The 26,788-nt window shown below is 42.8% G+C and overlaps 1 protein-coding gene across 3 annotated transcripts in view; it reads left to right on the forward strand.

Moving 5' to 3' along the window:
* DPP6 (dipeptidyl peptidase like 6) overlaps nucleotides 1-26,788 on the forward strand; it is a 774,296-nt gene that overhangs the window by 477,416 nt on the left and 270,092 nt on the right. For all 3 annotated transcript variants that reach the window (XM_081537115.1, XM_081537116.1, XM_081537117.1), the window contains one exon: nucleotides 18,533-18,627. In XM_081537115.1, the coding sequence (XP_081393241.1) occupies nucleotides 18,533-18,627 (95 nt within the window). The remainder of the gene's footprint in view (nucleotides 1-18,532; nucleotides 18,628-26,788) is intronic.

Raw genomic sequence — 26,788 nt, forward strand, 5'->3', positions numbered from 1 at the left:
CGTCCAGTGATTAATGATAAAAGTCATTGAGGTCATTGACAGAAAGCTGTTATTTTTTAATCTAAAATTATGGTACCCAGTTCATAAACATTATACATTTTTCTCTAAATTGTGTATACTTTAAAACGTAATTGTGTTTTCACTTTGATTGCTCAGTTAAAGGAAAAAGCTTTATGTCTGTGAGACAGATCTTCATAATAGCATTATGATATCTATATTGGCTTGCAGATAATCCTATCACAGGAATGACTTTGTTTTTTCTCTCTATTCCTGGTAACCAAAGTGCCTGTTACATAATGTACTTTAAAGATGTTATATTAGTACTATTTTTCATGACAGAATCATGGAAGGGTATAATTCTAATAGTAATTTTTCCTTCAAATGTGTGAAGCATGATGCCACATCACTTAAAGCTTTTAATGTTAAAGCTCCTTGCTTTCAGGTGAAGAAAAGGGAATTATAAGCTAACAGACATTTTAACCCTCTTCTCGTTCACACTGCCATGAGTTATTCCCATTGGAGGAGGAGGAACGGCTTTGTGGAGAAAATGGTGGAGATGATAAATCTTTCTGTAGGAGATGGTCACTCTCAGACCGTGAGCCACCAGTCAGCCTGTCTAACAAACAAGGTCTCTGCTGTTATATTACAGAACAGAAAGCGTGTACGGTGGGCAGGGAGTTGAGGTCATCATCTTTGGCAATGACAGATTCTCAGAGAACGAATGACTCACGCTGAACGCCCAGTGGTTTTCTGACTGTTGATTGAACACAGACTCATCTCTTGACGGATGAACTTCGTGAGGACAAAAACAGTCATCGGCTGAGACATTGGTCATTAGATTTTCCATGAGGAGACATACATTGGCAGCTATATGAGACGTAGAACGGATGATGAATTCACAACCTGTAGGATTAGGAAAAACCACTGTCCGCTCTGCAGCATTGGGTGACTCTACCTAAATAGCCAGCACAAAAATGCGCTAGGTTTTAAGAGAAATATCCTGAGAGCATCCTTCCAGCTCTCAACGTGTTAACCCCCCTAGAACTGAGCATGAAGAAGTGATCATTCATCATTTTCTCTTTCTCTTCAGCCTGAAGGCCCTGTATCCTTCTAATGACAGAGTTACTTGAAGTGTCCCAGCCCCACGTCTGATGTAAATAGAATGATTTTCCGTGCCTTCTCTTCCGTGCTACTGACCTTTAATTCACACTTCTGCTCTTTGTTACTAATTGATGCACAGAGTCGCCTTGGCGCCCCACAGTGGAGTCAGCCCCTGGCAGTAGCTGCCTCCCTTTGTCCGCACCAAGCTGTGGGGTTGAGTGAGCGCTAGACCCAGGCGCACAGCCAGGTACTTGCAGGAAACCCAGCACCCTTTGACGAGCCCTCTCTCCACCTGTGCTCGGGGCAGGTCAGCGCACGCACACTCTCCACGGGCAGAGTCTAGGCTTCCCACCTCCCTTCTCTGACTCCCAGTGACCCTCCGACCCACCTAGGGGGCTGGTCTCCCCCGCAGAGGATCCAAGGATTGGGGTGCCCAATCTGGGGCTCAAACCGCTCACTCCCCAGGACAGATCTCCACCCATAAAAGTTCCCTTTTCCTCCGCGTCCTCTCCCAGGGCCGCAGGTCCCAGCCTGAAAGCCTCTCTTCCCTCCTCCCTGATTCTGTGTGGATCTTCTTACAGTCTTGGTCGCAAGGGGTCCTCCCGCCAGTTTCCAGCTGGTTTGCTGTAAGAGCGGTTCCACCTGTAGTTGTATTTTTGATGTGCTGCAGAGGGAGGTGAGCCCCACAGCCTCTTACGCCAGCATCTTGGTGGGTCCTGACAGTTTCCTTTGTGTCTGTGCCTCGAGGTCATCCAAGAACCAGTGACTACGCTGACTCTGTGCCACCCACACATCAGACGAGATGGTGTATGACAGTGTATGACGGTCTATGACAGAGTGTGAGGTGTATGATGGTGTATGAGGTATATGACGGTGTATGATGGTGTATGACGGTGTATGGTGGTGTATGGTGGTGTATGATGGTGTATGGTGGTGTATGATGGTGTATGACGGTGTATGGTGGTGTATGATGGTGTATGACGGTGTATGGCAGTGTATGATGGTGTATGATGGTGTATGACGGTGTATGACGGTGTATGGCGGTGTATGATGGTGTATGATGGTGTGTGGCGGTGTATGATGGTGTGTGGCGGTGTATGGCGGTGTATGATGGTGTATGATGGTGTATGGTGGTGTATGACGGTGTGTGGTGGTGTATGGCGGTGTATGACGGTGTATGGTGGTGTATGGCGGTGTATGGCAGTGTATGATGGTGTATGACAGTGTATGACGGTCTATGACAGAGTATGAGGTGTATGACGGTGTATGAGGTGTATGACGGTGTATGACGGTGTATGATGGTGTATGGTGGTGTATGGCGGTATATGACGGTGTATGGTGGTGTATGGCAGTGTATGATGGTGTATGGCGGTGTATGGCAGTGTATGATGGTGTATGGTGGTGTATGATAGTGTATGGCAGTGTATGGCAGTGTATGATGGTATATGAGGTGTATGACAGTGTATGAGGTGTATGGCGGTGTATAACGGTGTATGAGGTGTATGACACCTCAGAGCAGCGAGCTTCAGGGAGCTGATGTGCGGGTCAGATAGATGCTTGCCTGACCCATGGATGTGTCTTAAATCAGCTTATGTAACTTCATGCTGATTTTTTTTCAGAACCGTTGATTTCGAGAGCCATAACCTTGGGACTGAATGAAAGTAGGAAGAGATTAAATATACAGCTATACACTTTTTCAGCCCCTCTTTCTTTTTCCCATACTCTACATCAAACCCAGTTTTCTGTCCCAGGGATTCTTTTTTTCAATTGTTATAAAATTTACCATTTTCACCATTTTTCAGTGTACAGTTGAGAGGCATTCCATACATTCACATTGCTGTGCAACCATCGCCACCATGGACTCAGGACTTTTTCATCTTCCCATCTCTGTCCCCATTGAACCCACTCCCCATTCCTCCCGCCCTGACCCCCGAACCCACCACCCTACTCTCTGTCTCTATGACTATAGCTGTTTTAGGGCTTCATATAAGTGGGCTTGTGTAGGATTTGTCCCTTTGCACCTGGTTTATTTTACTTGGCACTGTGTCCTTCAGTTTCAGCCATGTAGTAGCATGTGTCAGAGTCTGCATCCTTTTTAAGGCTGAATGATGCTTCATTGTGTGTGTATGTGTGTCCCATTGTGTTAATCCATTCATCTGTCAAGAGACACCTGGGTCGCTTCTGCCTTTTGGCTGCTGTGAGTGTGTCGGCCTTGCTAGTGTGAACACGAGGGCACCCGTGCATGTGAGCCTCTCCTCTCACTCCTGTGTGCGTGCCCTGAAGTGAAACTGCCAGAACGAGTGGTAATTCTGTGTTTGGAGCTTTAAGATATCACCATGTGTGTCTCAGGAATTCTTAGTGTCTCAGAAATCACTGAAAATAGTAGATTACCTAAGAACACAGGGCGGTTTTAGTGCCATTTTGACAGCACCACCCAGGCAATTAAGCCTAAAGAAAAAAATATAGGTATGAAACAGCAAATCATACACAATTCTCTTTCTTCAAATAGAATTGCTTCTGGTTGTTGGCCTGTGACTACATTATGCAGAAGTGGCTGGAGAGATAACCTAATTTAGAAAGTCTTTTAAGAATGATCTGGCATAAAATTTACTTTTGGGAAATCTCGTGTGGCACTTGAAGAGGTTAGCTGCTATCCCCAGGAATGCCCTGTGATTGAAGTTTCTGTTCTGCCTCCTCACTGGATAATTCTGTCCTATCCTCCTTCCTTACATTCCGCAGCCATCAGACCACACTAGGACACCAAGAGAGGAGATGGTGTGTGATAGTAGCAGGAGGACCAGGTCCTGTTCCTCTGCCGTGCACAGGCATTTATTCTTTCGGGAGTTCCTCTATTAGTTAAATAAACAAGATAAATATGTGAAGATAGTGCCAGTATTTCTTCTGGCTCGAAAATTCATCAGTGCAGATGTCCCCACACCATCACTGGTGCTCAGGGAATTTTACCGAAGTTGGCCCGTGACACACATTAAACCTGCTAGCTTTTCCATTTTCCTTTCTCTCTTTTCTGTAGAAACAGTGACTTTTTCTCAGGTCTGCTGATACTCCAGTGAAATCTGCTGTGGTGCCAGTTTTGCTTGATTTCATTTCATAAGACTCAAGACTTCTCCAAAAGCCCTTCCTGAGCACCTGCGCAAAGCTCTGGTGGCAGCTGGTTCAGACACAAACACGGAGCGTCCAGGATGCTCAGAACCCAAAAGACGTGGGACCAGGCTCTGTTTATCAACCTGAGAAGCACTGAGAAAACTGTATCAAAAGGAAAACAACGAATTAAAGGGCCAGGGAAGGCGTCAGTGGTCTCCTAGGAGAAATGGACCACATAAACTGATTCAAGAAAATGTGGCTTACAGTCGTTAAGGGCATAGGTCATGAACAGGATGACTGATTCCTGTAAGCGAGAGAAGTAACTGGGCTAATCTCTTTGGGGAAGTGAAATTATTTATTCACTTGACAAGATCCTATACTTTGTTGTAGCACATGGAGTGATAATTACAACCCAGACTATTATAAGAAATATAGCACATGTGAAATTTAAAAGTAAAATGGCAATATTTGTCAATGGTTTGAGTAAATGGAAAATAAAATAGAAACCCAAGCAGAAATCAGATCGTCAGATTTACAGAATTGGCTCTCCTATCTGAGCAGTAACCGGTGGCATTTCTAAAGGACACAGGGCTCAGATGGCTCTGCAGTGTAGTGCATTTTAGCACTTTGGTGATTTTTGTGTTATGACAGAATGTGTTTGGTTGTTCCAGAGCACCAAACCGTCACCTAATTTTAAGTTCCACTCACATGCTTTCAGTCTTTTCTGTATCACAATATTTTTTTTGTTTTCCTTTTGAAGTATCCACTATGCATTGGCTGTGTGAAAATACATCAGAACATAATATAACCTGGTCTCTCCCTCAGAGGAGGCATCATGGAAGATACAGGCATCATGGAAGGAAAAGCATGAACTGAGGGTGGCAGAGAAAGTGGGGACGAAGGCCACTGTCTGTGTTTAGCAACGTTTAATTCAAGGAAGCTCGCCCGTAGTCAATAACTATTTGATGTTCTAAGTTGTAATCACATGTTCAACCAAGCTGCTATGAGGAGGGACAAGCACACAGGAAGAGATTAGCACATGGGACGCCTTAGATGTATTTGGTGAATGAATCAGATAAGGAAACCCACAACGGAGTTTGGAAGGCTAGCCATTGTTTTCATAAAATGAGATGCTTTGGCACTAGTTGGGTAGGGGTGTGTGTGTGTGTGTGTGTGTGTGTGTGTGCGCACATCACTTGAAAGTTGCTAATGTTGATCTAGTTGACATTATTTCATTCTGTGGAATAAATAAAGTATAAACAAATATTGTATATTAATGCATATATGTGGAACCTAGAAAAATGGTACAGGTGATCTTGTTTGCAAAACAGAAATAAAGACACAGATGTAGAGAACAAATGTATGGATACCAAGGGGGAGGGGGGTGGGATGAATTGGGAGACTGGGATTAACACATACACGCTGTTGATACTACGCATAAAATAGATAACTGATGAGAACCCACAGTATAGCTGAGGGAGCTCTACTCAGAGCTCTGTGCTGACCTAAATGGGAAGGAAATCAAAAACAGAGGGGATGTATGTATGCGTATAGCTGACTCACCTGGCTGCACAGCAGAAACTAATGTAACGGTGTAAAGCAAATATGCTCCAATAAAAATTTTTGAAAATATTGTTTAGGGGAGGAAATTTTACTTTATAATATTGTAGTGTTGAGAGTTGGGGAAGAAAGCTTTGCCCACTTCGTCACACCTAGCCTATTGCCGCACCACACCTGTTTGATACACGGTAGTGTGCACATATAAATCGTAACTGCATTGCTGAAAGCAAACGCGAACAAACAAAACAGGAAAAGGGGAAAGTGATAGAGCTTTAAAAAACCCATTCCCTAATCGAGTAAACACTCTACTGCAGGTTACAATTTTCAGTATCATTTACCCTGCACCTCTGCTCTTCAGGGGCTTCCCTGGTGGCTCAGCTGGTAAAGAATCCGCCTGCAATGCAGGAGACCTGGGTTCGATCCCTGGGTTGGGAAGATCCCCTGGAGAAGGGAAAGGCTACCCACTCCAGTATTCTGGCCTGGAGAATTCCATGGACTGTATAGTCCATGGGGTTGCAAAGAGTCGGACACGACTGAGCGACGTTCACTTCACTTCATTCACTTCTGCTCTTCATAAAGGCAGCTCTAATCAATGAGATGCAGTGATGGCCTTTGTCTGCTCTTGTTGTTTAGTCGCTAAGTCTTGTCCGACTCTTTGCGACCCCATGTCTGCTCTATCCATAGCTATAAACTGAGCTGAAAGTGCCCCTCAGCTCAGAGGACAGGACTCATTACTGACCAAAGATTGCTGCATTGTCTGTGACTGAGATGCACACCTTTAAAACAAATGCTACTTTGCCACTCATAAACACAATGTCTTTCACCGCAAAAGACTTGGAACACTATTCATTGATTTTGTGGATGGCTATGATACTACAACCTAAAGATTAGTTGAGCCTTTTTCTGTGTTTGTTAAATTACAGTGCAATCAATCTTTTGAGCAAGTTGACTGGCAGCTTCTTAAATTGTTGTCTTTATCGATGGCATCCGTGGAATATAATCATTGGATTTACAATCCTGACGATTCAAGTTTAGTCATCTTCTCATTTCAGATGCACTAGAGTGAAGCTTTTATCCATTAAGTCAGGATTGTTATTTTTAAAAACTTTGGGTAAGTATGAATATTTGTTTCTGCCAACACTGACCTTATTAATTCAGGAACCCGTTAACTCTGCTGAAGGTGAGATAAGCCAGTGTTCACATACCAGCTTATGTCACTTGGCCTGATACGATTATTAAACTCCCACCCACCTTGCACTTCCAAGTGTCCTGCTTTAGCTGATAAAGCACCCAGTCATACTGAGGATATGTGAAACAGAAGGGCAATGGCAGTCCTTGACCTTCAGGTTACAGTTACATCAGGTCCCACATGTGAAGCATCCTATGAAGTCCTAGGGATGTTCACTGGACTACACAGATGTTGGTTGTTTGCTGTCAGGCGGCACTGGTAGTAAAGAACCTCCCTGCCAATGCAGTACACAAAAGAGACAGAGGTTTGATCCCTGGGTCAGGAGATCCCCTGCAGGAGAAAAATGACAACCCACTCCAGTATTCTTGCCTGGAAAATTCCATGGACAGAGGGGCCTGGCAGGCTACAGTCCATGGGGTTGCAAAGAGTCAGACACAACTGAGAGACTTAGCACACAGTGCAATACTGTTAGTAGAACTCAGTAGTAGTTAATAGTTAAACGTGGACATTATCCTGATGTCATGTAAGATAGGTGATATTCATACCCACATTTTTTTTCAGATGGTCATCTTTTTAAAGATATTTACTTATTTGGCTGTGCTGGGTCTCGGTTGCAACTGCAGCATCTTAGTTGTGGCATGTGGACTCTAGTTCCCTGACCAGAGGTCAAACCTGCCCCCTGCATTGGAAATTTGGAGTCTTAGACGTTGGACCACCAGGGAAGTCCCTCAGATGAGAATGTTGAAGCACAAAAAGTCCGATAATCTGTGTCAGGCTGCACAGTTAATTGCTAGTAAAGGTGGGAGTTTTCCAGCACTTCAGGTTAACTGTCTACTGTCAGAGATGTGTTCTCACTTCGCTGCGATGAATGCAGGGACTTCCTCGACCGTAATTACGAGGACACGTTAATGACTGGTCTGTGACAGCTGCCCCACTGATGAAGCTCAGGCATAACCCAGGCATCCCCAGCTTTCAGATGGGTTGCTTCTGGCTCTAATTGGCTGGATTTTCTCTAACCATCCCAGCAAAGTCTGAAGTTCAGAGCTGGAAGGGACAGGGTCTTTGGTCAGAGCAGTGTCGGAAGAAAGAGGTGGATTTATAATAATGATGTGATCTGGGAATCTTGGGAGGCCCCTTGCTTGGAGGAGGAGGCTTCCCTGGTGGCTCGGTGGTAAAGAATCTGCCTACAATGCAGTAATCACAGGAGACACGGGTTTGATTCCTGGGTGGGAAAGACTCCTTGAAGGAGCACATGGCAACCCCCTCTAGTATTCTTTCCTGGAGAATCCCATAGACAGAGGAGCCTTGTGGGCTATAGTCCATAGAGTTGCAGAGAGTTGGACACGACTGAAGCGACTTAGCATGCAAGCTCGCATACTCTTGGAAGAGAAACCTGGGCAGCTGGGCTGAACCTCCTGACACAACAGCCCCTCGAGCATCTAATTAGGCTTCACCGTCTACCTGAGCAGATAGACCCAGGCAGCCACTCAGCCTGGGAGAGACCTGCCATTGACAGATCATATTTGTCACACAGGCCATGTCTGCTTGAAAGAAACAGCCCGCCAGTATCCACTGTGTAATCAAGCATTTTGAGGCTTGACAGTCGCAAATGAGCAGGTCAGACGGAGTGAGTGTTTCCTTCAAAGGTACCTGCCTCCTTTCCCCGTGAGACCGAAAGAACCACTAATCATGTGTTACCTTGCTTTTCCCCCCCAGTGAATAGACAGAAGGCTGAAACAATTTTCTTCATTCTGTATAGGTATCACCCTGCCTGCTCCTTATATTTTGACTTGTTTTTTTTTTTTTTTTGCTCAAAATCAGAAGAACAAGAGTTATGCAGAGACAAGCTTTTTAAAATAGGATTCTACCCCCAGTTCTCCTGGGATATCATTCATAACATTTCTTTGCAAATAAAATAATAAGCAAATGTTGAGTAGGAAGACAACCCTGTCTCCTTTTCAAAGATATGAGGGTTGCAGGTGGAAATAGCATCCTATATTTATTTGAATTATTCTTTCATTTTTTTCTTACTTTCAAAATATCTTCATATGACAAATCTCAATTTTCATTAGCAGCTACCCTTTCTGGAAAGTAAGGCATTTTAATATTGAAAATGAAAGATTAGGGGATAAAGTAGCCTGACTCAGGAGAACACAGCCATGGGGCTAGAACCAGTCTTCTGTCCCTAAACCCAGAGATTAGATATGATCTTTATTACAGTTAGATTCATCTCTGAGCAACAGAAAAAGGAAAGCAGTGCTGGTTTAAGCAAGATAGAAATTTATTTGTCTGTTAAATTCACTTTTCTCTCACATCAAAGTCAAGAGGGAGGATCTATGTTCTGTCTGTTTTAGTCTTACATTCCATTTCCAAGATCACAAAAGGTCCAGGATGGCTGCTCTAGCTCCAGCCATCATAAAAGCCTTCCTGCTGGCAGGTATGAAAAAGGAGAGGAGAGTAGCATGCTGTATTTCCTCAAGGACACTGCTTCAAGAGTTTCATTCTGCATTTATGGCATACCAGCCTGTGGCAAAGCCTGAAATAGAAACCAGACTTCCAGACTCCTATTCCAACCTTTTCCCAACAATCTGTTTGCTGCCCTTAGCATTTTCATCAGATTTTATTTTGAAGAAAGACTCTCAAATTTCTGTGTTTCAGCCCTTCTTTAGTCTTTGTCAGTAGAAGGTGATTTTTCTCATGGATGCCTGGATAAAGAAAGGTGGTCATTTCAGTTCAACCTGTAGGTACTTTTATTCGCTAATTTGTTTCATAATAGTCATTTACGGTGAACCTGAGTTTACTTTCTGCAATAGTCTTCTGCCTTAACATAAAGTCTGCTGACAATTAGGTTATTCAACAAATGTCTTCTATATTTGTACTGGAAAATAGCTATTGTCACCAAATCTCTGTTGATGTAAGTATGCAGACAATTTAACATTGATTCAGCTCTCACCATTGTGACTAAAGTGATAGCCCACAGAACTATGAATAATACCACTTTTTTGAGAAGTAATTGCTGATTTACTAATAAGCTATGGCATTGGAATGACATAAGCAACGTCTTTCACTGACCAGTGAATTTCATAATCCGTTAATGGTTCAGGACTTTTGAAGATATCATATTTTGATACAATTTAATATTCTAAAAAAAATAGTGATATTTAATCTGTAAGTTGGCTTATTTCTAAACAAGTTGATAGCCAAAATTACATTTCAAGTGCTTCAGTGATTTTCTTTTCATAGTGCATCTGTGAAATGTTGTCCATATCTTGCAAATAAAGAACTTTATTGAAGAAGAATATTTTAAAGATAAAAATCATGAGGCTCATGGAGGAGGGCACAGCAACCCACTCCAGTATTCTTGCCTGGAGAATCCCATGGACAGAGGAGCCCAGCGGGCTACAGTCCATGGGGTCATAGGGTCATATATGACTCAAACAACTTATCACAACAACATGCTGTGTATGATTTGAATATACATGAAGAGAAATAGATTATATCTGAGAAAAAAGACAATAAATGGAAAGGACATTGTTTCTATCAGCATTGTTTAAAACTGAAAGAAGATAATCATGAGAAAAATCAAATCTACTACATTTATTATGTATGCTGTTTCAGTAATTAAAAGCTATTTCTATGCATTGATTCTTTGTGATATTGATATAATCAGGATTAATATGCTCCTCAAATCCAATCAGCATATACAAATTGTACTTGGCAAAGACAACTAAATTATCTCAGTTTTAAAGAAATCTATTGAACCATAAAATGCCACACATTTTTAACATTTTCACCATGGATAAGACTTTCAAAAACTGCTAATAATGTAGTATTGTTAGGCAAAAGTAAGCAAAACATAAAAGTAGCTTATATATTATACTGTAGCTCAAGCAGTAAAGAATCTGCTTGCAATGCAGGAGCTGCTGCTGCTGCTGCTGCTAAGTCGCTTCAGTCGTGTCCGACTCTATGCGACCCCATAGACGGCAGCCCACCAGGCTCCCCCGTCCCTGGGATTCTCCAGGCAAGAACACTGAAGTGGGTTGCCATTTCCTTCTCCAATGCGTGAAAAGTGAAAGTGAAGTCGCTCAGTTGTGTCCGACTCTTCATGACCCCATGGACTACAGCCTACCAGGCTCCTCCGTCCATGGGATTTTCCAGGCAAGAGTACTGGAGTGGTTTGCCATCGCCTTCTCTGCAGTGCAGGAGACCAGGGTTCAATCCCTGGGTCAGGAAGATCCCCTGGAGAAAGGAATGGTAACCCACTCCAATATTCTTGCCTAGAGGGTTCCATGGACAGAGAAGCCTGGCGGGCTGCAGTCTGGGATCTCAGAGAGTCGGACACGACTGAGCGACTAACACACACACACACATACTCAAAGTGAAGGACTGAATGTTATCTTATTTTTGGAAGAGTACATAAAATAACTCATCGCATTGCTATATATTTTTGTATCACACTTTGGGAAAACAAAATAAAAAATAACCATCTTCTGCTAGCTACCAATGCAACTTTATTTCTGTTTCTTAACTTTTTTAGCTTTGAAGAATTCCTAAAACACAACAGAACAACTAAATTACTGCTGTACTGTAAATGCAGAGCGCTGGATGGTTAGCATATGAAGAAGTAGCTAGCCAGTGGGTGGCCATGTGTGAGATTTTCTGTGGGAAACCTTTTCCTAAGAACCTCACGCTCCATGTTTCTCGGCATCCCTGTTGAGCTTGGCTTTTCGTTTTCCCTCCCTACCCTCAAGGCATCCAGATGCACGCCTTCTGTAATATAGTATTGCACTGCAGGGCTGGGAGTAAAATAGCTGTAACAGAATCTCACAAAGAGGCACAAAAGGTATAATTCGAGAAAACCACCACATACCACATCCATCTTTCTTTCGGCCCAGAGTGCTCCTTCTTGTACCAGGAGTCCTGCCTGTTGTCCCACAAGCAACTTAGATGTCTGGTGACTCAGAGTTGTGATGGATGAATTTGTTAAGTGCATCACACATTTTTTAGCACCTGCTTTCATATCAGTCGTTATGCTAAGAGTTAGAAAATCGAATAGGTATGGGCTCTGCCGTTGAGAATTATGACTCTAGTGGGGGAGACAGAGTTTTAGTAGCAAATAAGCAGTGTGCTGCGATGAGCAGAAAACAGGATGAATGAAGTGAGGGTCAGCAGAGAGGGAGGACTTTCTGCCTGAAGGGGAAATGGTCACGCTGAGCCCAGGAAGACGGTCCCTGGGAGGGCCGGGCGAAGGGTGCTGTGCCCAAGGCGGTGGCAGGAAGCATCAGAGAGGAGTGGAAGGCAGGACTTATTCGGATGCTTAATGGGGGATGGTGGGAAACTTAAGACGAGAAGAGAAACCCAAGCCAGGATATGAAGGGCTTTGAATCGAGTGTCAGACTAAGAAGTTTGGCCAAAGTAGTCTTGGCCAAGGAGCCGGGGGAAAAAAGTTTGAAAAGCAAATGTGGCCTGGTCCAAATGGGACGGAGGGCCCCACTGGGAGGCCCTGCAGTAGTCCTGGTGCGGGTGACGGCTGCCCAGCCCTGGGCAGGACCGTCGGAAGTGAAGCGTGAGAGAGGAAGGATGAGCAGGAGAGGGGGGAGTATTGGGAGAGTAAAAGTGTTCGTCGCTCAGTCGTGTCCAGTTCATTGCGACCCCATGGACTGTAGCCCCCAGGCTCCTCTCTCCATGGGAAGAATACTGGAGTGGGTTGCCATTTCCTTCCCCAGGGGATCTTCCTGACCCGGGGATCGAACCCATGTCTCCTGCATTGCAGGCAGATTCTTTATTATCTGAGCCACCAGGGAAGCCCAGAGTACTGGGAATGAGGGACAAACAGGAGTCACAGGTTGGGGAGGGGCAGCCTAGGAGGGGGGCAGTGGGAGGTAAGAACTGTTGGGTTTCAGATGGGCTTAGGGATCTATTAATGTTGTCCAACACCGGGAATACAGTTGATACTTTGTAGTAACTGTAAATGGAATGTAACCTTTAAAATTGTATTAAAGTTTTTAAATAATAAAAATTTAAAGTTCCAATAAAAACATGTATTAATGGAATGTAAACAGTTCTTTCAGGGAAAATTTTTTTCAAGAAAGGAGACAAAGATGCCTCCAAATCCTTTTCTCAAATATTGTTGACAGCTGACATACACCAAGGGCTTACCTTGAGCCCAGCGTTTTTTTAAACATTGTCTGTATTACATGTATCATCTCATTGACTCCATGTGAGCAATAGAAGGTGCATACTGTTATCTCACCTATCCTATTATGCAAAAGAGAAGTTATCTCTTAAAAGCATTGTTAGGGAGAGAAAAATGCAGTTAAAAAATAAAAGTTGTAAGTCTCCAGAAAGATAGGAAATTTCTACACTTGCATGAATTTAATAAAATAGTCAAAAATTGTATAAAACACTATTTGGGAGGTCTCTGGGAGAGAATTACTCAAAACATCATTCTGGTAGAAAATTTCAATACTTAAGGAAAGACCGAGCACGCAAAAAATTAGCTAAGTGAGAGTCAATTTAATGAGACAGGTAATGTGCTTCATTTATGACCACATATAGAGCTCTGCATTTATAATTAGAGAATGTGTGTTCTCTCAAGAAATTCTTCCAAAAATGGGCCATGCGTCAGTCCATAAACCAGTCTCAACAAATTTCAAAGAATTAGTAATACAGATTTTTCTGACAATTGGTAGTGAATAAGAGTGTTTTGCATACATTTGCATATTGGAAGTTCTCAGTAACAGGTTAAAGAAGAAATTGTGACAGAAACTGAAAATGCATAATGCTAAGCAGTAGTGAAAATACTCGGAGAAGGCAATGGCACCCCACTCCAGTACTCTTGCCTGGAAAATCCCATGGACGGAGGAGCCTGGTAGGCTACAGTCCATGGGGTCGCTAAGAGTTGGACGACTGAGCAACTTCACTTTCACTTTTCCCTTTCACGCACTGGAGAAGGAAACGGCAACCCACTCCAGTATTCTTGCCTGGAGAATCCCAGGAACGGCGGAGCCTGGTGGGCTGCCGTCTATGGGGTCGCACAGAGTCGGACACGACTGAAGCGACTTAGCAGCAGCAGCAACAGCAGCAGTGAAAATACTATTCTACCCATTAAAACTTACAAACTCAAAGAAGTAATTAAGAACATTTATACACAGTTGTGATTATATTAGAAAAGAAGAAATGCTGAAATTAGCAAGCTCAGTGTCAAACTTAAAAGTTAAGAAAAGGAGAGTGATGAGATAAGATAGAACTAGAAGTAATGAAATTGAAAGTATAGGTACAGTATTATCTCCATCTGACCCATGAACCACACATGCATGAAGAGAAGCCCAGCAGATCAACTGAAGATAAAATATCTGAACTGAGAGTGAAGCTGCTCTCCAGAAAGACAAAGTTGGCCATCCAGATTTAGCAAAGAAATTACCTGCTATAGCAAAGGAGACAACGGTCACTGGAGAATATTAACAAAACCCAGTAAAAGTTGGACTGTAAAGAAGGCTGAGTGCCAAAGAATTGATGCTTTCAAACTATGGTGCTGGAGAAAAGTCTTGAGTCCCTTGGACTGCAAGAAGATCAAGCCAGTCCATCCTAAAGGAAATCAGTCCTGAATATTCATTGGAAAGACTGGTGTTGAAGCTGAAATGCCAATATTTGTCCACCTGATGTGAAGAACTGACTCATTGGAAAAGACCCTGATGATGCTGGGAAAGATTGAAGGCAGGAGGAGAAGGGGACGACAGAGGATGAGATGGTTGGATAGCATCACCAACTCAATGGACATGAGTTTGAGTAAACTCCGGGAGTTGACTATGGACAGGGAAGCCTGGCATGCTGGGATTCATGGGTCACAAAGAGTCGGACACGACTGAGCAACTGAACAACAACAGTAAAACCCAGAGTGTCCAGAAATTAATTCATGATGTCTAGGGAATGATGAAAAATTACCTTACATACGAAGAACCAAGAAAGAATGGAAGACTCTCAACATAAAGTAATTGAATCTGATCGTGAAATGAACCTGATTTTGGAACTGAGAGACAAGGATTTTATAAGATTCTTTTAATTATCCTCAATGAATTAACATGATCATGTTTTTAGTAAATGAAAATCCCAAAGGAAAACCTCAGCGGAAAAATAGAAATAATACTAAGAACTGAATGGACCTTGCTAAACAGAAGAACACAGATTCTGAAATTTTTAAATTCACTGTGTGGATTTAATAGTCAAATAATCATGACAGAGCAAAGACAAAGTGACTTTGATGATAGATCAATAGAAATGATTCAAGGTGAACAGAGAGAAGAAAGTTCTTTAATGATCAGAGCATCAGAGGCTGTTAGATAACATCAGGGTGCCCAGTATATGGGAAATTGGAATACCAGAAGGAGAGGAGACAGATAAAGGAGTGGAAAAATTATCTGGCAAATAAATGTCTGAAGATTTGGTGAAGATATAAATTTGCAGATACAAGACGCTCATTAAACATCAAACAAACATGAAGCAGGCTCCCTCTAAAGTGCATCGTAGTCAAACTGCTGAAAACCAAAGACAGCAAATAAATCTGAAAAGCAGCAAAAGTGCACAGAAATGACATGCAGGGAAATAATTCAATAGAGAGTTGACTTCTCATTAGAAACCATGGTGACCAGAAGACAGGGGAACAGAACTTCCACTAAAAGGAAAAAAAAAAACTGTTAAGCTAGAAATCTGTATTAAGAGAAATATCTTTCAAGAATGAAGGCTAAAGGAAAAGACTTTTAGATAAAACAAAGTTAAAAGAATTGGTTGCCAGCAATTCATATAATCAGAAATCCTAAAGAAAATTCTTTAAGAAGTAGGAAAATGATATCTGATGGAAACTCCTAATTTTGATAAAATTATTGCCATCAGTAATGATAAATAGTGGATAAATGCGAGGGACAATGTGTTTCTTTTTTTTGCTTTTTCTTCTTCATGTCTTTATAAGCTATGATATTGTTGTAAACAATAATTATACCATTGTCTTGTGGAATGTATAAAGTATTGATGCAGTACACGTAACAGTTAGCACAGGATGGGACTGTATGTGCCTGAACCCTGAAGGATTCCAACAGTGCGTTTTATGAGAAGTGGCACATGATTAACTCTTTGTAGATGCTGCAGAGTTGAGTACGTGTTACAGTCTCTAGGACAACCACTAAAAACATGGCAAATACAGCTGAAAACAGGGAAATTAGAATTGTAAAAATTATTCAAACAATAAAGTGAAAATCAGGAAACAAGAAGTAGAGGAGAAAAGTAGAAAACAAACACCACCCCCCCCAAAAGATTATAGACCAAACTCAATCATATCAATAATTTCATTAAATGTACATCTGGTACATTTACCAGGATAGACCACATCTGGGGCCACAAAAATGTCTTAATGAGCTTTAAAAGGCTAAAATCATGTACAGAATATTCTTTGATCCAGTGAATTTAAATTAAAAATCTGTAAAAAATAAGACCAGAATAACTTTACATATTTAGAAATTAACATATTTTTCAATAATCATTGGGTCAAACAAATTTTACAGGGAAAATTAGAAGTAATTTGAACTGAATAATAACATAATTCAGCATGTCAAAATTTGTGAGATGTAGCTAATACCATGCATGAAGGAAAGGTTTTAGCTTTAATAGTCTTACTAAAAGGAAGGAAAATGAAACCAAAATTCTAAGCTTTCATCTTAACAGACTAGAAGAAGAAGAGAAAATTAAAGGCAAAGCAACGAGAAGGAAGGAATTAAAAAAAAAAGAATGTAGTTCTGTGGAGCAGAATTTTAAAGGCATAGAACCGATAATACCACTGGAGTTAGTCCAGTCTGCAGTGTTTTTCATTCATCAACTAATTACTGTGTGAGATGCCTTTACCTTCATACTGGCTGTGTTACCCCCTTCACTCAGAAAGATAGTATAATTCTTTTTTAAAAAATTTTATTTGAGTTTAGTTGGTTTACAGTATTGTTAGTTTCAGGTGTACAGAAAAGTGAATCAATTATGCACATACATATATATCCACTCTTTTTTCAATTCTTTTCCCATTTAGTTTATTACGAAGTATTGAGTAGAGTTCCTTGTGCTATACAGTAGGTCCTTATTAGTTATCTTAATTTTATGCATAGTGATTTACATACATTAATCCCAATATCCCAATTATTATTTCTTCTTCCCATTGTGCACTCTGCCTCCTGTCCACTTACTATCCTTTCAGAAAGGTTCAGTTCAGTTCAGTCACTCAGTCGTGTCCGACTCTTTGCAACCCCATGGACTGCAGCACGCCAGGCCTCCCTGTCCATCACCAACTCCCTGAGTCCACCCAAACCCATGTCCATCGAGTCAATGATGCCATCCAACCATCTCATCCTCTGTCGTCCCCTTCTCCTCCTGCCTTCCATCTTTCCCAGCATCAGGGTCTTTTCGAATGAGTCAGCTCTTCGCATCAGGTGGCCAAAGTATTGGAGTTTCAGCTTCAACATCAGTCCTTCCAATGAACACTCAGGACTGATCTCCTTTAGGATGGACTGGTTGTACCCTTTCATTTATAGTATGTGTACACAGCACACAGACACAGACACTCATGCCTACATGCCTGTACACACACACACACCTCTACATGCATACTGTTCAGTGGAATTGCTCCATTAAATTTTTTATTTTTTTAATGTTTAATTGGAGCATAATTGCTTTACAATATTGTGTTGACTTCTGCCACACAGCAATGTAAATCAGCCACAAGCACCCATATGTCCCCTCCCTCCTGAACCTGCCCCCACCCCCATCCCATCCCACTCCTCTAGGGTGTCACAGAGCACCAGGCTGAGTTCCCTGTGTCCACATAGCAGCTTCCCTATCTGTTTTACACCTGGTAGTGTGTATGTGTCAATACTACCCTCTCAATTCGTCCCACCCCCCCTTCCCTCCCCCACTGTGTCCAAAGTCTGTCCTCTATGTCTGTGTCTCTGTTCCTGCCCTGCAAATCAGTTCATCAGTTCCATTTTTAAGAAGACATTTGGAATCTCGGTTGATGTACAAAGGACCAGTGTCACTGAGGACACAATGTATAGAGTCAAAGATACACATAAGGGCAGAACTGCCAATTCCTCCAGAAGTAGCAAAGGGAGCTGTAGACCAAATGAAAACAATCTTGCAGGATATAGATGTAGGTTTATGCATGTGTACATATACAGATTTCACCCTCACGTTTCAGATACAGGACATCAACCCCTTTAGTGCCAACCATCTTCCCACTCTCGTGGCAGCAGGTTCCATAACCTGTTCATCTGTGTGTCCTGCTCCAAAAAATTCTAGACTGTTCTAAAGATTGTGTGTACTTGTACTTTATATGTCTGCAAGTAGAGTAGGAGAAACAATTCAGAGAGAAGCCTCATGTGTGGTTATATGGAGAGGAACTGAATATATTTCACCATATTTAATGGATCCTTCGATGAAACACAGGATATGTTTTTGTTGGAACTAGTCAGTTCATTTTACCTAAATGTCTATCAAAAGCCAGTGGGTTCCTTGGTGCTTCATGCTTCTTTTTTACTTCCTCTCTTGTAGATAAAGAATTCATCTACAGAGAGCAGAAAGGAAGTGTGATACTGCGGAATGTTGAAACAAATACTTCTACGGTGTTAATAGAAGGCAAAAAAATTGTAAGTACTCCCTTTAATGACCAGGATAATTTCAGTTTTCCCGCCTTTGAGTCAATAAAGCAGAAAATGACTTAAGGTTTCAACTTTTAATATAGCCAAGCAGAAGCAATAAATTTGTAATACTACAGACCAAGCAGCTAAAGATAATGTGAAACTGAAACCACACTAATTTAATAAGATGAAAGCATGGTTTCTCTGAGTGTACGGAAAGTTTCTCTGCAGGTGTTGGAAACAAGTGTTGCATATCGTATATAATTGAGAGACGAGTCCTAAGGCTTTGCACATTTACAGAACAATTGGGTAATGCAGAGAATACTTGAGGAGGGCTTGCTCAATCTCATTTTTTTAAAACTGCATCCTCACATGCACAGGGAATATTAATTTAGGCACTGACAGTACTTACTCTATAATGACATTAAGTGATGTTTACGCTTTGGAACAAGGGTGGAGTTGATATGCATGCCAGTACTTCATCATTGGGAATACCTGTTTTCCCAAAGATAATGGCATTAAGATTCGGAGCTCTTGTACAGTTAATGGTATTTATTGAAGAATTGACTGAAGTTGTGTACCAGAAATCAATTTAAAGAGCATCAACTCTTTTTTTTCCACATATGTTCATGCTCATTTTTAGAAGGAATCAATCTTCAGCTTTAGGGAGTCTATCCTTTTCTTGTCCAATATGCTGAAAGGAAGTTGCAGGAAGAAACTAAGGCAAGTCTGTTAAAAGAGAGACGTGAAACAGACCAAGAATTCTCAGTCAGGACGGTCATAACAAGCATCTGGTGTGAATCAGAAACACAGGAATCCTGGAATTCTGTGATCTGGGGGTTAGAGCCCACGGGGGTGGTGGGGGGGTGGGAGAGCTGCCTGGTTTTACAGCTAAGGACCCTGAGCCCAGTAAGGGAGTGAGCTTGCGGAGTGCCCTGGGTGAGGACTCAGGCTGGTCCCCGGAGCCCTCATCCCAGACAAGAAAGGATGAGAGGACCACCCCATCTTTGTGCCGCCCCACCCCCCACCCACACAAATGCTGCCCCACCTTCTCCAGAACATGAAGCTTGCCTTTTGAACACTCTTCATTTCTTTTCGGTGTAGTGATACCTTGTTCTTTAAAAGTAAGCATTTTAGTGGTGTTTAGAATGAAACGAATCCCACCCTTTACAGAGACTGTTTGCGCATGTGAGGGAGGCCTGGAAAAGCTGTACAATGGTATAATTCCCAAAATGACAGGTTTATTGAATTCAATAGTATTCTGGCAAAGTAGGACCTGACCCAGAAAGAATGAATGTGCCTGCGTTTTTTCTGTGTTAAAAAACCATCTGTGATAGAATGACTGCCCGCAGAAAAGCTGATTCAACTCACTGAAAAATACAGGAGCTACAGAAATGGTTTTCTAATAATAATCGAGAGGAGAAAGTGATGGGACTGTTGCCGAGGGTGAATACGTGTTAGTGTCAGGATAGTGCCGGTACTTACTGTGAGGACGTCAGTTTGCTGACAGCAGGTGCTGTCGGTACAGCTACGTAAGACTAGGAAAGGCCTTCTCTTTCTCAGGTCAATACCTTGTGGCAGATCCTGTACTGTAGCTGAAGTTGTTTTAGCCAAGTAATAAAGCAACTTCAGAAAACACCTTAGGTAAAGAAAAAAGGAAGAACTCTTCTAGAAAATCAGAAGGTGTATCCTGTATAATGAAATTTCTTCTTAATGTGTCATTTATTCACTACCTCAGAAACATTGGTTGAGCCCCAAAGGTGTACATACATTCTGATTAATATGGTTCATGATCAGTCCAGTTTATTCCTGGATCAAAGCTGCATGTAAAGACTCCTATAAACAGACCTCAGATAAGTCCAGTTCAGTTCAGCTCAGTCACTCAGTCGTGTCCGACTCTTTGCGACCCCATGGACTGCAGCACACCAGGCCTCCCTGTCCATCACCAACTCCCAGGGTTTACTCAAACTCATGTCCATTGAGTCGGTGATGCCATCCAGCCATCTCATCCTCTGTCATCCCCTTCTCCTCCTGCCTTCAATCTTTCCCAGCATTAGGGTCTTTTCCAATGAGTCAGTTCTTCTCATCAGGTGCCCAAAGTATTGGCATTTCAGCTTCAACACCAGTCCTTCCAATGAATATTCAGGACTGATTTCCTTTAGGATGGACTGGTTGGACCTCCTTGCAGTCCAAGGGACTCTCAAGAGTCCTCTCCCACACCACAGTTCAAAAGCATCAATTCTTCGGCCTCAGCTTTCTTTACAGTCCAACTCTCACTTCCATACATGACTACTGGAGAAACCATAGCTTTGACTAGACGGACCTTAAGAGGAAAAGTCAGTGGCAGCCTGCATCGTCGTTTAGAACATAGAAGCTCTGGATTTAAGTTCTGTTGAGCCAGTTAAACTTCCTGTTCTTCAGTTCCTCCGTCTGCAAGTTAAAGCCGATGCAGTGATCCAGCCTTGAGGTGGCTGTCCCCCATGTGATTTCATGAGCAAACAGGAGGAGAGGGAAGCACAGTACTCTGAGGGGTTGGGATCAAGGGGCCCTCTGCTCCTGGACGGGTGCATGGGCTGCAGAGAGCAGGACCATAGGGCAGTGACTCTCGTCTGATCTGCCCTCTTCCCTTTGCGATGATGGCTCACCAAGCAGTCTCTCCTTATTCGAAACTCAGAAGCTTAAGATAGTTTCAGTGATAAAGGTAAGCTGAGAGAGAGAACTGTGCTACCTGTGAGGCTCCTTGTAATCTTTAGGTTTACCTTAAAACAACCCAGAACTAGTGGGGACATGAACATGCAGCGGTGAATGCCTGGGTCAGGAGTTTAGACTATTAACCTGCAGTCTGACCCCTAACCTCATTCTCCTTCCCCAGCCTCACAAGCAAGGGCACACAGGGGACCCCGGCCCACTAGCCTTAAGCATCATCCTGGCTCCTTGGCTCTTGTGACTGGCTCTTTTCTGGGATGGATCAATGGAAGGGAATGAGACTGAACGCCACTCACACTAGCCAATCCAGCAGAAGGGCTTCATAGATCATTGATGATTATGCAAATGAGAGTTTGCACCGTGCTGGGCTCACCTGGAGGGGTCTCACTTGCCCCCCAAACAACTTCCTTTGACAAAAAGGAGTTCATTTGTCCCTTCTCACACCTTCAAATGGTAGAAATCAGATCATGAACTATTTCAGAATTCCACAAATGGTTTAAGCTGTGAGCTCAAGGAGACATTTAGCATTGTATGGTAATTCCATCCTGGTTCGCGCTGTTACTTGCATTCTTTGGGGTTTTTTTTATATTATTTTCTGATAGATATTTTCAGATCCTTATTAATTGGTTCAGTTCAGTTCAGTTGCTCAGTCGTGTCCAACTCTTTGCGACCCCATGAACCGCAACACGCCAGGCCTCCCTGTCCATCACCAACTCCCGGAGTCCACCCAAACCCACGTCCATTGAGTCGTTGATGCCATCCAACCATCTCATCCTCTGTCGTCCCCTTCTCCTCCTGCCCTCAATCTTTCCCAGCATCAGGGTCTTTTCGGGTATTATTTGGTAGTGTATCATATGTAATGTGACATGATAATTGACTTTAGGAAGCATTTACCAAAGTACCTTGGCCAGGGGACTTCCCTAGTGGTTAAGACTTTGCCTTCCAATGCGGGGAGTACAGGTATGATCCCTGGTCGGGAAGCTAAGATCCCACATGCCTTGCAGCCCTCCCCCTCCCCCCAAAAAGCAGAAACAATGTTGTAACAAATTCAATAGAAACTTAAAAATTAGTCCACATCGGAAAAAAATCTTTTAAAAAAAAAATCTTGGTTGAGTTTCTGATTTTTGAATACTCTGGAGGTGTTCCGTTTAGATTTCTATGGGAAATGAAGTGACGAGCACATCGTCCCGGAACTGGGGACGTGTGCTGCTCAGCTCTGAGGCTCATCGGAGGCGGCTTCTGCCTGGTTTAGTTTTGTCTCTTCCACGGTGCTCGGCACGGTGACCTGCACACAGTAGGTGCTCCATGACTGTGTATTGTGTGAATGAACATGAAAGATCACAAAAACAGAAGTGAGCCGTTGGTCTCCCGGAGCATCAGGGCGGCAAGGTTGGGGGCGGCCCCTCACCAAGCTCCTCCCCAGGTCGGCGTTGTTCTCTGCTCGGGAGCGTCAGGTCCTCAGGCAGCTGTGCAAGCTCCGTGCAGCCTCTCCCGCCTCCCAGGAGCGTTTTCTGGACCACTTGAGAAGACAGACGTGACAGACTGGGATGTGAGTGTCAGTCAGTGTGGCTCAAGATTGTGGACAAGCCCCGGTGGATCAGGGCTCAGGCAGGATAGTGGCTCTAAATAGAGACACCCAGGGTGGCCAGGTCAGCAATGGTGGACGGAGAATGAGCATCCTTGGCTTTCAGCCCCTTCCCTGTAGGAGTTGCATCTAGGCTGTGTCCCAAAGTGAGGCGGGTGCATTCCCTCCAATTTCTAAAAATAAAATCTAAGCTAGCTTTCACGTGAATTCTGTGCATGCAGCCCTCATTTTACTGAGCTTTGCAGATACTGTGTTTTTTCCACAAATTGAAGGTTTGTGGCAACCTATCGTCAAACAAGTCTTCTGGTGCCATTTTTCCAACAGCATTTGCCCACTATGTGTCTCTGTCACATTTTGGCAGTTCTCACCATATCTCAGATTTTTCACTCTATTTGTTATGAGGAACTGTGATAGGTGATTTTTGATGTTGCTGTTGTAATTGTTTGCAGGGCACCATGGGGAGCACCCGTATCAGACAGCAAACTTAATTGAAAATGTTGTGTGTGTTCTGACCACTCCACACTCCCAGCTATTCCCCTGACTCCCTCTTCTCAGTCTCTCTGTTCCCCGAGACTCAACAGTATTGAAATTAGGCCAGTTAATGACCCTACGAGGTCCTCTAAGTATTCAAGTGAATGGAAGAGTCACATGCCAGGCCTCTCACTTTAAATCAAAAGTCAGTAGTGAAGCGTAGTGAGGGAGGCTTCTCCAAAGCCACTACAGGCCGAAAGCTAAGCCTCTGGCCATTTACCCATGTTGTGAATGCAAAGGAAGAGTTCTTGAAGGAGGTGAAAAGTGCTCCTCCAGTGACCACACGAATGATAAGGAAGCAAAATAACCTCATTGCTGTCATGGAGATAGTTTTAATGTTCTGGACAGAAGATCTGAACAGCCACTGCATTGCCTTAAGCCAAAGTCCAATCCAGGCAAGGCCCTAACTCTTCGGTTCTCTGAAGGCTGAGACAGGTGAGGAAGCCGCAGGAGAAAAGTCTGACACTGGCAGAGGCTGGTTCATGAAGCCTGCGGAGGGAAACCGTCTCTCTTGCATCAAGTGCAGGGTGAAGCGGCACGTGCTGATATAGGAGCTGTAGGGCATCCAGCAGATCTAGGTGAGATAAGCACTGAAGGTGGCTACGGAAAACCACACAGTTTCAATATATTGGGTTGGCCAAAATCCCAGTAGATGGACCAGATGAACTTCTTGGTCAGCCCGATAGACGAAACAGTCTTATGTTGGAAGAAGATACCATCAAAGACTTCCGTAGCTAGAGAGAAGTCAATACCTGGCTTCAAAGCTTCAAGGGACAGGCTGACTCTCTTGTTGAGGGTTAATGCAACTGATGACTTTCACCTGAAGCCAGTGCTCATTTACCATTCCAAAAAGTCCTAGGGCCCTTAAGAATTAGGCTAAATCTACTCTGCCCTGTGCTCTATAAATAGAACAACAAAGCCTGGATGATGGCTCATCCGTTTACAACATGGTCTACTGAATATTTTAAACCCACCGTTGAGACCTACTGCTCAGAAAAGAAGATGCCTTTCAAAATATTACTGCTCATTGACAATGCACCTGGTCCCCAGAAGCCCCGATGGGGATGTACGACAAGATTAACGTTCTTATGCCTGTGAACACAACCATTCTGTAGCTCATGGATCAAAGAGTAATTTTGATTTTAAGCCCATTAAGAAATATTTCATAGACTATAGCTGCCATAGATAGTGATTCCTCTGATGATCTGGGCAAAGTCAATTGAAAACCTTCTGGAAAGAACTCACCATTCTAGATGTTAAGAACATTCGTGATTCATGGGAAGAGGTCAAAGCACCAGTGTTAACAGGAGATTGGGAGAAGTTGAGTCTGACCTTCCCGGATAACTCTGAGGGGTTCAAGACCTGAGTGGAAGAAGTAATGGCAGATGTGGAAACAGTGGGAAAACTAGAATCAGAAGTAGAGCCTGAGGATGCACCTAAATGACTGCAATCTCATGATAAAATTTGGATGGATGAGCAGTTGCTCTTACGAATGAACAAAGCAAGTGGTTTCTTGAGATGAACCTACTCCTGTGAAAACGCTGTGAAGGCGGTTGCCATAACAACAAAGAATTTAGTACGTTCTTTCAACGTGCTGATAAAGCAGCAGCAGTAGGTTTGAGAGCACTGACTCCAGGTTTGAAAGTTCTGCTGTGGGAAAAGTGCTTTCAAACAGCATTGTGTGCTGCAGAGGATTTGTTCATGAAGGGAGAAGTCAATCAATGTGAAAACTTCATTGCTGTGTTATTTCAAGAAACTGCCACAGTCATCCCACTCTTTCTCCAGTACAAGTGCATTTAAAATGGACTTAATAACATAAATTTCACAGGGGCTGAAATTCTTACAGAAATGCACCACCATCTCTCTGATTCTTCTAAAACATAATAGTGCAAAAATTCTCCACAGGATGCAGTGTTAGCCTCTGCCTGAGATTTCAGTATCTAAAGCGAAAATAGTCTTTGGAGACTGTGTCATTCAAACCCTTCCTTTCTTCCGTCAGGAAACCAAGGTGGTCCACAAACAACTGTGACTTGACCTCCACTTATTGAGCTGTTGATCCAATAGGCTGGTAGCACAACCCCCCGTGTGACCTGTGGTACTCATCCTTTCTACGCTTTCTGTACTTATAATACCGTTGGTAAGCAAGGAGTGGTGCGGTGGATACAGTCATTCATTGTATTGTTTGCATTGTTCCAGGTATTTGGGAAGCAACTTAGCGATACATCCAAGGTTAATAACAATATTTATGTCTTCTGACTCATTCCAGGGAATTTTTCGTAAGTAAATTTTCTAAAAAGTTTCTTAAAACAGTGAAAACATGTGACACTTGAGAAATGAGATAAGTGAGTGAGTGAGAATAGGCTTCCCTCATAGCTCAGTTGGTAAGTAAGAATAAATTAAAGGGACTTCCCTGGTGGTCCAGCAGAATCCACCTTGCAGTGCTGGGGACGTGGGTCTGATCCCCGTCTGGGGAGCTAAGATCCCACATACCTCGGAGAAGCCAAGCCGGCATGCCACAACTGCCGAGCCCACACACCACAACTAGGGTCCTCATGCCACGGCTAAGACCCAACTGAGACCAAGGCAGCCTAATTGATTGATTAATTAAATATGATGTTGCCATTAAAATAATAGTTATGAAGGCTACAGAGTATTAAATAATGCAGAAATGTTTATGATGGTTTACTAAATAAACACAGGAGAATGCAATATAATGCACTTCAGTTAACACCTGTCAGCATCAGCTATGTACACTGAGAGGCCAGGAAGTCAGCACTGAGTTCTGACAGTAGCGCATCTCATTGGCTGGTGAAATTTTGTCCATTATTTTGCAGTGTGGTGATTTCCATAATTGCTGTTTCAATGCCATTTACTCAGTAATTTTCATCAGATTTAAAAAAATTCAACCTCACTTTTCAAAGACATTAGATTTCTTCCACTGATGAATATGTAAGAACTATAGATGGTTCCTGGAAACACTTGGAAGAGAAAAACAAGCAAATAGAAAAAATATCCTGTTGTTATGCTTATGTCAGATTTTCTCAACTTTTTATGTCTTGTTTAATTACTGATCTACTTGTTTTACTTACTTATTTAAATGAAAAGCCTTTTTGTTTCTCTGATTTATGTCTCTCTTTGATTTATATAATCACGAGGCAGTAGAATTTGAATTTTTATCTCAGTCTCTAAAAATGAATGAATCTAACTCCCCACAGGGACGGACATAATTACAAGTGTTCTTAGAGCCATTCCAGATTCCAGGAGAGAAATGGCCAAGGAAATCCAGAAGGTTCTTCCCTGCACTGATGCCACCAGACCCACTGCTAGGATGCGCCTGCGGTGGCGCCG

Source organism: Giraffa tippelskirchi, chromosome 10 (genome assembly GCF_054371585.1).
Source record: "Giraffa tippelskirchi isolate mGirTip1 chromosome 10, T2T-mGirTip1v1.2.pri, whole genome shotgun sequence".
Taxonomy (NCBI): Eukaryota; Metazoa; Chordata; class Mammalia; order Artiodactyla; family Giraffidae; genus Giraffa; species Giraffa tippelskirchi.